The sequence below is a fragment of the Accipiter gentilis genome, chromosome 37 (genome assembly GCF_929443795.1).
Source record: "Accipiter gentilis chromosome 37, bAccGen1.1, whole genome shotgun sequence".
NCBI lineage: Eukaryota > Metazoa > Chordata > Aves > Accipitriformes > Accipitridae > Astur > Astur gentilis.
In genome coordinates this window covers 27988-44432 of record NC_064916.1, presented here as the reverse complement: position 1 = coordinate 44432, position 16445 = coordinate 27988, and the positions used below count along the sequence as shown (strand labels likewise).

General features: G+C 71.3%; 2 protein-coding genes across 5 annotated transcripts; one reads left to right on the top strand and one right to left on the bottom strand.

Moving 5' to 3' along the window:
• Nucleotides 1-2189: 2189 nt before the first annotated feature.
• LOC126035153 (carcinoembryonic antigen-related cell adhesion molecule 5-like) lies at nucleotides 2190-7714 on the bottom strand. 2 transcript variants are annotated; one of them, XM_049793289.1, is made up of 11 exons: nucleotides 7354-7714; nucleotides 6722-6820; nucleotides 6090-6455; nucleotides 5022-5297; nucleotides 4241-4498; nucleotides 3800-4075; nucleotides 3165-3425; nucleotides 2930-3029; nucleotides 2796-2848; nucleotides 2667-2698; nucleotides 2190-2510 (listed from the first exon to the last, which is right to left on the bottom strand). In XM_049793289.1, exons 2-11 carry the CDS (start codon nucleotides 6774-6776, stop codon nucleotides 2400-2402), a joined length of 1788 nt encoding a protein of 595 aa, XP_049649246.1. In that variant the 5' UTR covers nucleotides 6777-6820; nucleotides 7354-7714; the 3' UTR covers nucleotides 2190-2399. The 2 variants fall into 2 exon arrangements, with proteins under 2 accessions (XP_049649246.1, XP_049649245.1); XM_049793288.1 differs by lacking the exon at nucleotides 7354-7714 and having other exon boundaries at nucleotides 2191-2510; nucleotides 6722-7344.
• A 1447-nt stretch (nucleotides 7715-9161) lies between these two features.
• LIPE (lipase E, hormone sensitive type) lies at nucleotides 9162-15627 on the top strand. Of its 3 annotated transcripts, none has more exons than XM_049793287.1 (10): nucleotides 9162-9200; nucleotides 10557-11070; nucleotides 11496-11586; nucleotides 11681-11826; nucleotides 12022-12207; nucleotides 12588-12882; nucleotides 13131-13358; nucleotides 13720-13869; nucleotides 14241-14515; nucleotides 14727-15627. In XM_049793287.1, exons 2-10 carry the CDS (start codon nucleotides 10558-10560, stop codon nucleotides 15543-15545), a joined length of 2703 nt encoding a protein of 900 aa, XP_049649244.1. In that variant the 5' UTR covers nucleotides 9162-9200; nucleotide 10557; the 3' UTR covers nucleotides 15546-15627. The 3 variants fall into 3 exon arrangements, with proteins under 3 accessions (XP_049649244.1, XP_049649242.1, XP_049649243.1); XM_049793285.1 differs by lacking the exon at nucleotides 9162-9200 and adding an exon at nucleotides 9543-9602 and having other exon boundaries at nucleotides 9665-11070; XM_049793286.1 differs by lacking the exon at nucleotides 9162-9200 and adding an exon at nucleotides 9565-9642 and having other exon boundaries at nucleotides 9848-11070.
• The last annotated feature ends 818 nt before the right edge of the window (nucleotides 15628-16445 follow it).

Here is a 16445-nt window from a genome sequence, read left to right as displayed (position 1 = left end):
CCGTGCAAAGCTCCCCTCGCCCCTCGCACGCCCCTCGCACACCTGGGGCCCTGCAAAGCTCTCCGTGCCCCTCGCACGCCCCTCGCACGCCCGGGGCCGTGCAAAGCTCTCTGAGCCCCTCGCACGCCCCTCGCACGCCCCTCACACACCTGGGGCCGTGCAAAGCTCCCCAAGCCCCTTGCACGCCCCTCGCACGCCCCTCGCACACCTGGGGCCGTGCAAAGCTCCCTGAGCCCCTCGCACGCCCCTTGAACGCCCAGGGCCGTGCAAAGCTCCCCGAGCCCCTCGCACGCCCCTCGCACACCCAGGGCCATGCAAAGCTCCCTGAGCCCCTTGCACGCCCCTCGCATGCCCCTCGCACACCTGGGGCCGTGCAAAGCTCTCCGAGCCCCTCGCACGCCCCTCGCACGCCCGGGGCCGTGCAAAGCTCCCCGAGCCCCTCGCACGCCCCTCGCACGCCCCGTGCTCATGCACGGGCAAGCAGCTGCCGCCCCCCCCCAGGGCCCCCAGCAAACACCCCCTGCCAAGCACATGCCTGCACACGCCTGCCCTGCGCACCCACACGCGTGTGCACACGCGTGACCGGGCCTGCCCCCGGTCCCGCCGCCCCGTGACTCAGGCCCGACAGGTTCGGCGGCTCGGGGAGCGTCTCCCCACGGCCATGGGGCCCCCGTGGGCAGGCGACCCGCGGCCCCCCGCCATAACCGGCCCCCCCAGCACCGGGTCTCCCCCGGCTTCTCCCTCCGCGACGCCCGACGGCACCCCTGAGCCCACCGGGGCGCCGGCTTCGGGGCCGGCCGGGACCCCCCCATTCCTGGCCTGGGTGGTGGCGGGGGCTCTGGTCGGGGTCCTGCTGGCGGGGGCCCTGGTGGCCGCCATGCTCCACCGGCGAGTCCGGCCCCACGCTAGACGCCCAGGGTAAGGACGCCCGGACCCCTGGGTCCCCCCCTCCCCAGGTGCCGGGGTCATCCCCGGTCCCCCACCCTGGACACCAGGGCTCCTACCCACCTGGGTGGGTGCTCTGCCTCCCCCCCCCCCCGCCGCCCCCAGCCCAAACTGGTGTCGTCCCCCCCTGGACCCTGGGGTCTCCCCCCACCCAGGGTCCCCCTTGGCTCTTTACAGGGACGCGAGGAGCGGGCACCCGGGAGAGAGAAAACCCGCGGCCCCCCGGGAGGGGGATCGAGGCACGCGGACGCCTGCGTCCCCCCCGGTGGCCGGGGTCCACCTCCGGAGACCTGGGTCCCCCCCGGATGCCGGGGACCCCCCATCTCCGCTGGTGCCCCCAGAGGTGGAAGCACCGAGCTGTGAAGCGGGGGAGTCGCCGTCCCGGGTGCTGCGCCGGGGGGGGGGGGCCGGTTTTGGGGTTCCCCTGACCCCCCCCTCCGCGATTAAAACACCACTGACTCCCCCCCCTCGTCTTCTTCTGCCTAGGGGGGTGCGGGGGCCCGACCTTTGGGGGAAGGTACTGGGGGGGGGGGGCTGGGGTGAGGGGACAGTGAGATGAGGGGCTGGGTTAGGGTTAGGGTGGGTTAAGTAGGGTTAAGGCCGGGTTAGAGAGGGTTAAGGTAGGGTTAGGATGGGTTAGGGTGGGTTAGGGTTAGGGTTAGGGTGGGTTAAGTAGGGTTAAAGCTGGGTTAGAGAGGGTTAAGGTAGGGTTAGGATGGGTTAGAGAGGGTTAGGGTTAAGGTGGGTTACGTAGGGTTAAGGCTGGGTTAGAGAGGGTTAAGGTAGAGTTAGGATGGGTTAGAGAGGGTTAGGGTTAGGGTGGGTTAAGTAGGGTTAAGGCTGGGTTAGAGAGGGTTAAGGTAGGGTTAGGATGGGTTAGGGTGGGTTAGGGTTAGGGTTGGGGTGGGTTAAGTAGGGTTAAAGCTGGGTTAGAGAGGGTTAAGGTAGCGTTAGGATGGGTTAGAGAGGGTTAGGGTTAGGGTGGGTTACGTAGGGTTAAGGCTGGGTTAGAGAGGGTTAAGGTAGGGTTAGGATGGGTTAGAGAGGGTTAGGGTGGGTTAAGTAGGGTTAAGGCTGGGTTAGAGAGGGTTAAGGTAGGGTTAGGATGGGTTAGAGAGGGTTGGGGTTAGGGTGGGTTACGTAGGGTTAAGGCTGGGTTAGAGAGGGTTAAGGTAGGGCTAAGGCAGGGTTAGGATGAATTAAGGCAGGATTAAGTCAGGGTTAGGATGGGCACAAGGAAGAAACATTTTACTTGGGGCGTGGCACCCCAAGCGTCGCACGCGTGTGCGAGAGGCCGCGCGCGTCATGCGTGTGCACGAGGGTCTCTCCTCCTGTCACCTCCTTTATTACAAAGCCAGCCCCACATGGGGCAACTCCAGACCCCCGGGACCAGCCGGGGGGCCCTGACCCCCACCCCCCCCTTCATGGAGACCCAGGCATCCGGGGTGGCCCCCCTATTTCCGTCTGACCTCGGAGTACACAGTGCCGCTGTCGAGCCGGGGGGGGCCGTGGGGTGCCGGCCCCCCCGGGGCGCTGAAGGTCAGGGTTGAGTACTTGACCTCCTCCTGCAAGGCACCACCATGAGTCTGGACCCCACAGCGCCCCCCCCCCCCCCCCAGGAACGGGGAGGGGACCCACTTGTCCGGGCCCCACAGCCCCCCCCGGAATGGGGAGGGGACCCAGGCGTCCGGGTCCCCCAACTACCACCCAGAGCCACTTACCATGCCGTCTATGCCGTCCGTAGCCGGGGCCTCTGTGGGGCAAAGAGGGGGGTGAGATGAGCCCCCCCCCAAGGCCTGGGGGTCCCCACGATACCCCAAGACATGGTGGCGGGGCAGAAAAGGACTCACCGCGGGAGGAGGCGCTGGGTTTGGCTCCGTTGAGGGAGATGGGAGCGGAGGACCTGGGGGCAGAGGGGAGCTCTAAGCAGGGCCGGGGGGGCCAGGGGGGCTCCAGGGGGGTCAGGGGGGTCCCATCCCGTTACCTGCCGACGCGGCGCCAGAGCAGGTACCCGGCAGCCCCCAGCAGCCCCAGCCCCAGCAGCGTCCCCAAGACGATGCCGGCGATGGCCCCGCCGCTGAGACCTGTGGGGAGGCGGAGGGGCACCCCAAAAAGGAGGGCCCCAGCAGAGAGGGAGCAGGGGCACCCGCCTCATCGGGGACCCTCGGCATCAGGCAGGACGGCCGCCCCTGCTCCCATCGCCCCCGGGCCCCACTCACCCTCGTCCTGCAGCAGCAGCACGGTGGCCTCGGCAGCACGGCCCAGGATGGGGTTGGTGGCCCGGCAGCGGTACTCGCCGGCTTGGCCGGGGTCCCCAAAGTCGAGGCGCAGGTGGCTGCCGGTGGCCAGGCTGGCGTTGCCGTGGGCCCAGGCGAAGAGGGGCGAGGGGACGGCGGCGGCGGTGCAGCGCAGGTCCAGGTGGGAGCCCAACGGCAACCGCAGGGGGCCCGGTGGGGTGACGGTGACACCATCGGGGCCGTCTGCGGGCGGAGGGTTGAGGGGTCGCGGGGGTGGTGGTGGGGAGATGGGGGGCACGGGGATGGGGATGGCGTAGGGTCCGGGACAGGGACGCCACGGGACACGTGGGGATGGGGACGGACACAGGGAGCGGTGATGGCGTGGGGACACACGGACAGGGACAGAGGGGACACGGAGACGGGGATGGGGACAGAGGAGGTGCGGGAGATGCGGGACAGCGATGGTGTGGGGGCACAGGGATGGGGATGGCGTGGGGGCCGGGATAGGGACAGCACGGGACACGTGGGGATGGGGACGGAGACGGGGACAGCACAGGGGATGCAGGGATGGGGACAGCACAGCGGACGGCGGGGACAGGGACGCCGTGGGGACTCACAGAGGATGGTAACGTTGACATCGACGCTGCGGTTGGTGCTGATGGCGTTGCTGACCTGGCACGCGTAGGCACCGGTGTCACCCCGCTGCACCGGCCGCACCGTCAGCGTGCGGTTGTCCGGGGACAGGGACAGGCGGCCGCCGGCCGACACCACCGCCCCGTCGCGCAGCCAGGCCACCGTTTCGGTACCAGGGGGGCTGCGGCAGGTCAGGGTGATGGTGTCGTTCTCTGTCACCGTCACGTTGTCCGGCGTCACCGCCGGCTGCGTCAGCAATTCTGCAAGGAAACGGGCACGGGGCGTCAGGGGGTCCCAGCTCGCGCAGGGCCCTTGTACCCACTCCCCCCACGGCTCCCCTCTCGCTCCGCGGCGCAGTGGCGGGGATGGCGGCGGTGGCATCGGTGGGAACAGTGGCGGCGGCGGCGGCAGCCCTGGCTACTCACCCCAGACCCGCAGCTCGAGCCGGGAGCTGTTCTGGCCGTGGCCGCTGTGGGGGTTAAGGGCCTGGCAGACGTAGCCCCCCGCGTGCGCCACAGACAGGCGGTCAAGGACCCAGCTGGCCCCGGGGTGCCGGGTCTCCCCAAAAAACCAGGTGAAGATGGGGGCCGGGACGGCGGCGGCGGTACAGGTCAGCGTCAGGAGGGACCCAGCCGGCAGATCGAGGGGTCCCGGCGGGGTGACGGCGACGGCGTCAGGACCGTCTGCGGGGGAGAGGGGTCAGGGACGGCAGGGGGACGACGCAGGGACCGACGGGGGGCAGGGGTGGCACAGGGTGGTGCAGATGGAGACGATGATGGCGCTGGGAGACACAGGGACAGCATGGGGACGTGGGGACGGACACGGGGAGGCTGCTGGGGAGAGCGTGGGGGACATGTGGACAAGCACAGCGTGGGGTCGTGGGGATGGGGCTGACGACGGTGTTGAGGACATGGGGACAGACAGAGGGACAGCTCGGGGACACGGGGACAGAGACGGGGCCAACGCTGGGGCCATGGGGATGAAGGTGGCGTCAGCACTAGGGATGCGGGGACGGACAAAAGGATGGCACTCGGGACACGGGGACAGACGCGGGGACGGCGCAAGGGACACGGGGATGGACACAGGGTCGGCACTGAGGACGTGGGGACAAACATGGGGTCGGTGCTGGGGACATGGGGATGGCCCAGGGGACGCGGGGATGGGCACGGGGCCAGCGCAGGGGACAGGGATGCCGTGGGGACTCACAGGCAACGGTGACGGTGGCATTATCACTGCGGTTGGTGCTGATGGCGTTGCTGACCTGGCACGCGTAGGCACCGGTGTCACCCCGCTGCACCGGCCGCACCGTCAGCGTGCGGTTGTCCGGGGACAGGGACAGGCGGCCGCCGGCCGACACCACCGCCCCGTCGCGCAGCCAGGCCACCGTTTCGGTACCAGGGGGGCTGCGGCAGGTCAGGGTGATGGTGTCGTTCTCTGTCACCGTCACGTTGTCCGGCGTCACCGCCGGCTGTGTCAGCGGGACTGCACGGGGGACAGACAGTGTCACCGGGGCCTGAGGACACCGGGGAAGGGAAACGGGGACGGACAGGTCGGGATCGGGCTGGTGCTGCCCCGCGCGGGGACGGGGACAGCGATGAGGGTCCCGAGTGCCCCCCACGTCCGGATGCTCCCCCCTCTCAGTGTCACCCTGTCTCTCCGTCCTGAAACCCCTGGGGGGTGGGGTTGTCCCCACACCCCCATCCTGAAACCCCAAGGCGGGGGAGTTCTGTCCCTGTGTCCCTGTCCCAAAACCCACAGGGGGACACGGGCTTGTCCCCACGCCCCCATACGGAAACCCCGGGGCTCGTCCCTGACCCGAAACCCCACAGGGTTTTGTCCCCACGTCCCCGCTCAACCACCCCAGGGGTTTCCCCGCGCACAACACCCCAGGGGGACACATACGGCCCCCCGAGTCGAGGTGGCCTCCGCAACCCCCGTACCCCCAGTGCCCGGGGCGGCGCAGGAAGGCGGAAGCACGGCCGGTGGTTAATGATTCACCAGGTGCCACTGGCAGCGGGGAGAGGATGGGGACGGGGATGCCTCCAGCACCCCGAAACGGCGCAGCAGGCAGGGGCGTAGCATGGCCAAAGGCCGCCAGGCACGTCACGGTCCCCACCCTCGCCGTGCCCTTCGCTCGGCGGAGAGGGGGGGGGGGTTCGGTGCTCGCTGGGGCGCGGCGGCAGCCAAGAGGAAGGATGGATGGACGGACAGACGGCGGGTCGCCCTGGAGAGGGCCCGGACTGTTGAAGAGTGCTACAGGCGGCAGGGACTCACCGTAGACGGTCAGGTTGATGCTGGCGGTGGTGATGGTGGGGTGCCGCACGGCCACGGTGTAGGCGCCGGTGTCGTTCAGGCGCAGGCGGCTGATGTGCATGGAGCAGTCGGCGGCACCCGTCTCCCGCTCGGTGTACGCCGGCCCGTTCTGCTGCCCCAGGTCCGGCTGCTTGAAGTAGGTGAAAATCTCGAATTCCAGGCTGGCGGTGGGTGCCCGGTGCCAGGAGCAGGACACGACTCCGCTGGGCAACAGCTCCAGCGCAAAGGTGACGTTGCCCCCGAGCCTGGCAGCCTGGGGGTCCTGGCGGATGGTGAAGCGGGGGGCTTGGCCCCGTGCCGGCGGCGGGCAGGAGAGCAGGAGGGCGGCTGAGGGGCGAGGAGGCGGCGTCAACCTCAGGGGATGCGTCCCCGGCGGGTTTTCAAGGCAGGATAGGGACGGACCCCCGAGACGGACCCCTAGGTGGGTCCCAGGCCGGAGGGAACCCCCGAGGGACCCCGAGGAGACCCTGGGGCAGAAAGTAACCAAGACAGACCCCAGGGGAGACCCCGGGAGACAAAGGCGACCCCCGAGGGAGCCCAGGAGGGCCCCAAAGGCAGAGGGACCCCGTCGCACCCCACCACTCCCCCCCCACCTGCCAGGACGGCGCTCCAGGGGGTCTGCTGGGGGCCCGGTGTTCGGTGGCCCATGGCCGCTCACCCGGATGCCCGGAGACCTCCGCCCGCAGCTGTGCCTGGCGAAAAAGGGAAGGGACGGCCCAGCCCTCCCCGGGGGGACGGGCTTCCCCGCACCAGCCCCACGGTGGCAATGGCACGTATGCCAGGACCCGCCGGCGTCACCGCGGCAGAGAGCCCGGGGTGCCCCAGCAAAGCCGCAGCCCCTTCCCGGGGAACGGAGCCCCCACCTAGGGGGGCACCGCTGGGACCGGGGGGGTTTGGGGTGAAAGAGGCAGGAGCCGGTGACGGCTGCCATCGGGGCACCCTAACGGCCCCCCCAAACCGGGGCCTGTGACGAGGGCGCCCCGAAAGGCCGCAAGGAAGACGGGGACGGAGGCGGAGATGGCGTGAGGGCAGGGGGACGTGGATGAGCGTGGCGACAGCGTGGGGGACGTGGGGACAGACAGAGGGACCAGGACGGACGTGGGGACAGCACAGAGGGTCCGGGGATGGCACAGGGAGATGGGGACAGACGCGAGGACAGGGACAGCAGGGGGGAGGTGGCGCCAGGGCTGGCCACAGGGACACGGGGAGGGTGGGGGGCACTCACCCCACCAGCACGGCGTCACCCCGGCTCCGGCATGAAGATGATGTCCTCCCGCTCCCGGCTGACATCGGGGTCCCGCGGCGGGGGGTCGAGGGGGGGCCACAGCCCCACGGTGGGGGCAGAAGCCCAGAGGGCAGCTGTGGGGAAGGAGACGCCATCAGTTGGGGGGGGCCTGGGGGCAGGAATGGGGGTCTCGGGTCCCAGTGAGGGTCCCGGGCCGGTGTGGGGGTCCCAGTGCCACTGTCCTGCAGCACCCGGATACTGTGAGCCCATTCCCACCCATCCCAAGGAGAGCGCACCCCAGGCTCCCCCCCTAGTCCTAGCGGGGGGGGAGCCCTGCCGCACCAACCCCGGGGGGGGGGCTTTGGGGTGAGCCCAAACCCCATGAAGCCCCAGGGTCTTCCCGGGGGGGGGGGGGGGGGGGGGGGGGTGTGGCTGGAGCCCCTGGGCAGGGGCCCAGCTCCTTTGTGGGGGGGCAAGTGCCCGTTTTGGGGGGCATCAGGCGCCGGCGTGGGTGCGGCTGGTGGGCGCCTGGCCAAACCCCTCCAGGTGCTTCCCGGCAGCCGCCGCCCCACGCCGGGGGGGTCGCGGGTAGCAAACGGGGGGGGGGGGGATAAAGGTGCGGCTGGGCCTCCCCCCAAGGGGCAAAATGGGTCCGTTGCTGCTGCTGCTGCTGCTTCTGCTGCTGCCGCCGCCACTCCCGGGGGTCCTCGCCGCTCCCCGGCCCCCCCAGAGCCTCCCAGGGGTGGGGGCTGCCTGCCGGCATCGCCCCTCCCTGCCGATGCCCCCCGCGAAATCTGGGGGTGCTTGCGGCGTTGGTGGCCTGGCGGCCCACCCTGGACGGTCGTCGTGTGCCTGCAGGAGAAAGGGTGAGGGAGTGAGGTGGGGGGGGGGGGTCGGTGGTTTTGGGGGACCCCTCTGACCCCCTCTACCCTCCCCCCCCTCCAGGGTCCTCTCGCCTCCCCAGGAGCCGCCAGGAGCGACGGCGAGCGCCACGCTGCTGCCTGCGAGCCCCCACCAAGGGGCTCTCCCTGCCTCTCTAGGGACCCCCCCCGGACCCCCTGAAACTCCACAGACCCCCCCCCCCCCAGGATCTCCTTGGAACCCCCGCCCCCACGACCCCTACAGATCCCCTCTGTCTGCCCTGCAATACACCCCCAAACCCCCTAAACCTCCCCCGACCCCCTTTAACCCCCCCCAGGCCAGACATGGCCCCCCCCTCACCCCATAAACCCTTGTTAGACACCCCCACCCCCCCCCAAAACCCCCTCTGTGACTTCCCCCGACCCCCTGGACCCCCCCCCCCAGAACCCCTGGACCTCCACAGGACCCCCCCAGGATCTCCTTGGACCCCCCCCTTCCCCGACCCCCTACAGATCCCCTCTGTCTGCCCCTCAGTGCCCCCCCCCCAAACCCCCTAAACCTCCCCCGACCCCCTTTAACCCCCCCAGGCCAGACATGGCCCCCCCCCCATAAACCCTAGTTAGACACCCCCCCCCCCCCCCCCCCATAAACCCTAGTTAGACACCCCCCCCCCCCCCCAACACCCCCCTGAGACTTCCCCCGACCCCCTGGACCCCCCCCCGTGACCCTTCTGACCTCCTTGACCCCGTAACCCCTGGGGGGGTCAGGGGTCACGCCCCGCCCCCAATAAAGGCCTCAGCATAAACGCCGACACCGTCGCGCCGGGGTCAGGGGTCGCGACCCCGCTGGGAGGGGGTCGGTGCGCATGCGCGGCGGCGGGGCGGGGCGAGGGGGTGGTTGCCAGGGCGACGCGCGCGGCGCCCGACAGCGATTGGGCGGCGGGCGTCACGTGTCCGGAAGCGGCGGGGAGGGGCGGCGGAGCGCAGGTGGGAGACAGCCGGGGGGGGGGGGGGGGGAGGGGGGAGCACCCCGAAATTTGGGGGATACACACCCCCCCCAAAAAGGGGGTGGGGGGAGAATGGGCGAGAGAAACACCCCAACGTGGGGGGGGGCGGTGGAGCCAGGCCCGAAACGGTGCGGGGAGGGGGGGGGGCTGTGACGGGGGGTGGGGGTCACAAGAGCGGGGTCGGCCGCGCACCCCACGGTCACCCCACGGTCACCCCACGGTCACCCCAGACACCGATCTGTGCCCCACGGCTGCCCCACGGTCACCCAGACACGTCCCTGTGCTCCACGGCTGCCCCACGGCTGGCCCACAGACACCCCACGGTCACCCAGACACGTCCCCGTGCTCCACAGACACCCCACGGTCACCCAGACATCTCCCTGTGCCCCACAGACAACCCACGGTCACCCAGACACGTCCCTGTGCTCCACGGCTGCCCCACAGCTGGCCCACAGACACCCCACGGTCACCCAGACACGTCCCCGTGCTCCACAGACACCCCACGGTCACCCAGACGTCTCCCTGTGCCCCACAGACACCCCACGGTCACCCAGACACGTCCCCGTGCCCCACAGACACCCCACGCTCACGCAGACACGTCCCCGTGCCCCAGCGCTGCCCCCGCAGTTGCCCCACAGACACCCCACGGCCAACTGGGCTTGTGCCATGCCCTTGGCCCCAGTGCGGGGCCACACGGGGACGTCCCTGTCCCCATCCCCGCAAGCACCCCCGTCCCCGTCCCCCCTGCCCCAGTGTCCCCGTCCCGTCCCCGTCCTCCCTGCCCCGCTCCCTTGCTCAACCCTGGCTGGCCCCTGCCCCAGACACCCCCTTGGGACCCCCACCACCGGCCCCCGCCTCACGCTCCCCGCTCCGGGGAAGGAGTTGCTGGTTTATAAAGGGGTGACAGCACCCTGTAGCCCTTCCTCGTGCCCTCTGCCCCACTTGCTCGGCCCACCCAGCCCCAAACACCTCCCCGGGGGCCCCCAGGGAGAACCAGCGCAGAACCAGCCCCCACAAATCCCACGTCCTTTGCTCCTCCTTGGGGTGGAGCCGGTGGTTTATACTGGGGCACTGGCACCCTGCAGCTGATCCTCGTCCCCCCCTGCCCCACACCCTTGGCCCCATAAGTGACCCTCGTCCCCCATAACCCTTTCTCACCCCGCCGCCTTGGCCCCGTAGCCCTTCTTTGCCCCACCGCCCTGGCTGGACCAGCCCTGGCCAACTCCCGGGGGTCCCCTGTGCCAGCCACCCCCCCCCGGGCTCCCGCTTCTCCTGGGGGCGGAGGGGCCGGTTCATAAGGGGCTGCGGGCACCCCCTGACCCTCCCGCCTCGGCAGCATGGACGCCCGGCCGCTTTTCCAGTCGCTGCAGGCACTGGCGGAGGACAACGCCTCCTTCTTCCAGCGGAGCGGCACCGAGAGCGGCCGTCGCTTCGCCGCCGCCTTCGCCGCCTTACGGGAGCATGGCCGGCGCCTGGAACCGGCCCTGCGGCATTTCGCCCGCCTCTACCACCGCTTCGACCTGGACGAGGCCACGCCGGGCAACGGCTACCGTAGCCTGGTGCAGACGGCGCGTTGCTGCCTGGCCCACGCCGTCCATAAGAGCCGCTACGTGGCCGCCCACCGCCGCAGCGTCTTTTTCCGTGCCGGGCACAACGTAGCCGAATTGGAAGCCTACTGCGCTGCGCTGGCCCAGTTGCGTGCCCTCCTCTGCCTGGCCCAGCGGCTACTGGCCCACAACCGCCCCGGTTGCCTCTTTCCACCCGAGGAGGATGGCCTGAGCGAGCTGGTGCTGCGTGAGTACAGCACCATGCACAACGGCTGCTTCTACGGCCGCTGCCTCGGCTTCCAGGTGACGGGGGGGGCGCGGGGACACCGAGGGAGCTTTGCGTGGGGGTTTGGGTCTGCAGGGGGACAACGGGGACACGGGGACGGTTTTGTGTGGGGACGAAGGGACGGGCTGGCAGGGGGACGAGCTCGCGCGGGGGTCTTGGGTTTGCGGTGGATTGGGGATGCGGTGCCTCGGAGCCACGGGACGTGCCGGGACGTGGCGTTGCGCTCACACGGTGCCCGGGGCCACAGGCGTGCCAGGACACGGGAACACGGTGACGTGAGGACATGTCCCGGGGCGGCGGGGGGGGGGGGGGCTGCGTTTGCACGGGGCTGGGGTTACAGACGTGCCGGGACACGGGGCCACCAAAAGCGTGGCCGCCTGCGCGGGGACAGGGGTGGGCTGCCATGGGGGACACGCGGTGACAGGCGGTGCCGTCCCCACAGTTCGCTCCCTCCATCCGCCCCTTCCTGCAGACCATCGCCATCGGCCTCGTCTCCTTCGGGGAGAACTACAAGCGCAACGACATGGGGCTGGGTGAGCGCTGGGGCGGGGGGGGGGGCTTGAGGGCTTGGGTGGGGGCAGTCCCAGGTGCCAGCCCACCCTGTCACCCCTCTGTTCCCCCCCCCAGGGGTGGCTGCCGGGTCCCTCTTCACCAGCGGGAAGTTTGCCATCGATCCCGAACTGCGGGGGGATGAGTTCGAGCGCCTGACGCAGAACCTGGACGTGCATTTTTGGAAGAGCTTCTGGAACCTGACCGAGACCGAGCTGCTGGCGGTGAGCGGGGGCCACAAGGGACCCCTCCTCGAGACCCCCTGACCCCCTCCCCGGGGGGCATATCAGTCTGCTGGGGGACATGGGGGTCCCGCTATGGGGGCAGAGGGAAAGGGCCATCTCCTATGGGGGTCTCTGCTCCGGGGGCTGCCTGCCAGGGGGCCTGAGCCCCCTGACGTCCCCCCCCCCTCCCCGCAGTCGGTGGCCAGCATGACGGCCACCCAGGTGGGGGTGTGCCGGGCGCTGACGGTGCCCCCTGAACCCCTGGAGCTGCCGCTGGCTGCCGACCCCTCGGTCACCGTCACCATCGCTCCCCCCGTGGCCCACACCGGCCCCGGCCCCATCCACATGCGGCTGCTCTCCTACCAGCTGCGCGAGGGGCAGGTGAGGGGCTGGGGGGGGGCGGGGGGGGCGTCACGCAATTTGGGGGTGCATGGGGGAAGCCGCTGTGGGGTGCGTGGGGTGGAGAACCTGCTGGGAAGGGCTGTCTGCTGGGTGGGCACGGGGTTAACCCGCTGGGGGGGGGCACAGTGGGGTGTCCCTGCTGGGGGACACACACACACTGCGGGGGTCTCTGTTGTGGGAGGGCAAGCTGGGGGTCCCTGCCACGGGGGTGCGGGGCAGGGGCTGTCTGGGGGGGAAGGGGGCACACTGGGCGGCAAACTGGGGGCTCCTGCTGGGGAGGGAAGGTGTGGGGCAGGGGCTGTCTGCTGGGGGTCCCCTACAGTGGGGCTCACCCTGCTTTCGCCCCCCCCCCCCACCAGGACAGCGCGGCGCTGAGCGCCCTGACGCGCGCCGAGGGTCCGCGGGCGCCGCTGCGGTGGTGGCGGGGACCCCCCCTACCCCCCTCGCCCGCCTTGCTGGTGCATTTCCACGGGGGGGGCTTCGTGGCGCAGACCTCCCGCTCCCACGAGCCTTACCTGCGGGGGTGGGCCCGCGAATTGGGGGCCCCCATCCTCTCCGTCGACTACGCCCTGGCCCCTGAAGCCCCCTTTCCCCGCGCCTTGGAGGAATGCTTCTACGCCTACTGCTGGGCCCTGCGCAACTGCCGCCTGCTGGGTCAGACCCTGGGGGGCTGCTGGGGTGGGGTGGGGGGGCGTGGGGAGGGGTGGATTGGGGGAGCAGGATGCGGGGAGTCCCCCCCGGCTGCTCCGGAGGGGGGCAGAAAGCCCCCCACCCCTTTACCCCCTCCGCAGCCGTGCCGCCATCGTCGGCGTCAACCGGCCGACGCCTGCGGCGTCGCCGTCGGCGTGACCCCCCCCCTATTCCGTCCATCCGTGTTCCCCCCCCCCCCCACCCCGTCGCAGGCTCGACGGCGCAGCGCGTGTGCTTGGCGGGCGACAGCGCGGGCGGCAACCTCTGCCTGACGGTGTCGATGCGGGCGGCCGCCGTGGGGGTACAAGCGCCCGACGGCATCATGGCCGCGTACCCCGTCACCCTGGTGCAGGCGGCCGCGTCCCCTTCCCGCCTGCTGACGTTGCTGGACCCCCTCCTGCCCCTCGGCGTCCTCTGCAAGTGCCTCAGCGCCTACGCAGGTGGGGTGGGGGGGTCGTGGGGGGGGACACACACACGGGCGTTTGGGGCTGGGACGCAGGTATCTGGGGCTGGGGGACACGAGGGGTTGGTTGGGGGACGATGGGGGCGCAGGGTGATGGGGCTGGGAGACACGAGGGGCTGGGGGACACGAGGGGTTGGGGACACGAGGGGGTGGGGGACACGAGGGGGTGGGGGGCACAGGGTGGCATGGGGGGGGGGGTCATGGGATATGGTGGGGACCAGGGGCAGCCCTTGGGGGTGCGATGCCCCTGTGTCGTCGTCCCCCCCTCCCCAGCCCCAGCAGGGGTGCTGGGGCGGGTTGGGGACTTTCTGCCCCCCCCCCCCCCCCCCCCCCCCCAGGCACGGAGGGGGAGGCAGAGCCCCCCACCCTGGAGACCCTCAGCCCCACGCGACTGCTGCGCCGGGACACGGCCCTGCTGCTCCGCGACCTGCGCCGGGGGGCGGCTGCTTGGCTAGGGGGGCTTTTCCGTGGGGCCCCCCCCCACCCTGGTACGGCAGGGGAGTGGGGGGGGGCAAACCCTGCCCCGCACCAGGGGGTTTGGAGAACTTGGGGGCACGGTGGCAGGGGGATTTGGGGACATGGCGGGGGGGGCTTTTGGGGTCCTGGGGAGCATGGGGGAGGGTTGGGGACGTGGGGGGGGGGGTGTTGGGAATGTGGGGGGGGGCGGTGGGGGACATGGGGGGGCTGTTGGGGTCCTGGGGAGCATTAGGGGACATGGGGGAGGGTTGGGGACACAGGGGGATGGGACACCAGGAGTTTTGAGGGACACAGGGAGGGGATTTGGGGACATGAGGGGGGGGGGTGTTGGGGACCCCGGGGGGAGAGGATTTGGGGTCCTCACACACCCCCCACCCTGCAGACCCGCCACGCAAAAGCATCTCGGAAGCGGCGGGGGCACCGCAGGAGGAGTCGTCCCCCACCAGCTGCCCCCCGGGGGCTCCCCACGACAGCGAGGAGACCCCCGAGGACGGGGGGGACTCACTGGAGTACCCAGACGAGTTCCAGCCCCTGCGCAGCCGGGGACCCCCTGCCCGCTTCGACCTGCCCCCCGCTCCCCTGGCCAGGAACCCCTACATGTCCCCGCTGCTGGCTCCCGACGGCATGCTGGGGGGGCTGCCCCCCGTCCACCTGGTGGTGAGTCCCCCGAGACCCCCACAGCCGCCCCAGGGTGGGAGGCGACACAGACACCCCCCCCATCCCTAACGTGTCCCCACAGACACCCCCGCGTCCCCACCGATGTCCCGCGTGTCCCCCAACACCCCCCCCGCGCCCCCACCGACAACCTGCGTCCCCTTGGACCCCCCCCCACCCCACCTCCCCCTGACTCCCTGATCCCCCCCCCCAGGCCTGCGCGCTGGACCCAATGCTGGACGACTCGGTGGCGCTGGCCCGGCGGCTGCGGGCGCTGGGGCGACCGGTGACGCTGCGGGTGGTCCCTGACCTGCCCCACGGCTTCCTCAGCCTGGGACCCCTGAGCCCCGAGACCCGCCAAGCCACCGCCATCTGCACCCGCCTCATCCGAGACATCCTGCAGCCCCCCAGTGCCCCCCCGGACGGCGCCCGCCGTGGGTCGCTGCTGCTGGGTCCCCGCAGGGACAGCCTGGCCCCACAGGACGGTCTCCGCCGTGGGTCGCTGCTGGTGGGTCCCCGAAGGGACAGCCTGGCCCCACAGGACGGTCTCCGCCGTGGGTCTGTGCTGTTGGGGGGCCCCCGCCGGGACAGCCTGGCCCCACAGGACGGTCTCCGCCGTGGGTCTGTGCTGTTGGGGGGCCCACGGCGGGACAGCCTGGCCCCGCAGGACAGCCCCCGCCGTGGGTCGCTGCTGCCGGGGGCACGGCGGGACAGCCTGGCCCCACAAGAAGGTCCCCGCCGCGGGTCGCTGCTGCTGGGGGGGGGGCCGCCGGGAGAGTTTGGTGACCCACGGCGTGGGGGCCACGGCGAGCCTTGGGTCCCCAGCTGCAGCGATCCACAGCGTGGCAGGCGCGGGGGGGCTCGGAGCTGCGCCGAGCCACGGCTCAGTGGCTGCAGCCAACCCCGGCGTTGGGGGCACAGTGACCCACAGCGATGGCACCACCCTGACCCACGGCTCTGCAACCGCACCGACCCACAACGATGGCACTACCCCGACCCACGGCTCTACAACCGCACCGACCCACAACGATAGCACTACCCCGACCTACGGCAATGGCACTGCTCCAACCCACGGCACTAAGGCTGGATTAACCCACGGCATCGGCACCACGTCGACCCACGCTGACGGCGCCATCCTGACGCACGGCATCGGCACCGCGTCGACCCACGCTGACGGCGCCATCCTGACCCACGGCATCGGCACCGCGCCGACCCACGCTGACGGCGCCATCCTGACCCACGGCATCGGCACCGCGCCGACCCACGCTGACGGCGCCATCCTGACCCACGGCACCAGCACCACCCTGACCCACGGCATCGGCACCGCGTCGACCCACGCTGACGGCGCCATCCTGACGCACGGCATCGGCACCGCGTCGACCCACGCTGACGGCGCCATCCTGACCCACGGCATCGGCACCGCGTCGACCCACGCTGACGGCGCCATCCTGACCCACGGCATCGGCACCGCGTCGACCCACGCTGACGGCGCCGCCCTGACCCACGGCACCACCGCCCCCCGGCCCCACCACGCGGGGTCCCTATCAGCCCCCGAAGCTGGGGGCCCCCCCCGACGCCCCTCAGCAGTGCAGCCACCCCCGTGCTGCGGGGCCCTGGCAGAGGGGGGGACCCCCAGCCCCCCAGATGGCCCCGGCCCCCCCCGCGCCCCCCCCGGACGGCGGCACAGTGGGGCCCAGCCAGTTGCCCGCCGCCCCAGTGGCCCTGCAGGGCGTGAGGTGGGGTCCTGAGCGCCCCCCCCCGGGGGGGGGGGCACCCCCGGGCGCAATAAAGACCCTCTGATACCACCAAGGCCTGTCTGCGCCAATGAGGGGGGGGAGTTTGCGACCCACGGGCATAGGGCAGGCGGTGGTCGCTGCCGTGGGAGTGGGGTGGGGGTACCTGGGCTGCCCCCCCCCCTCCCCCAAAAGGTCAC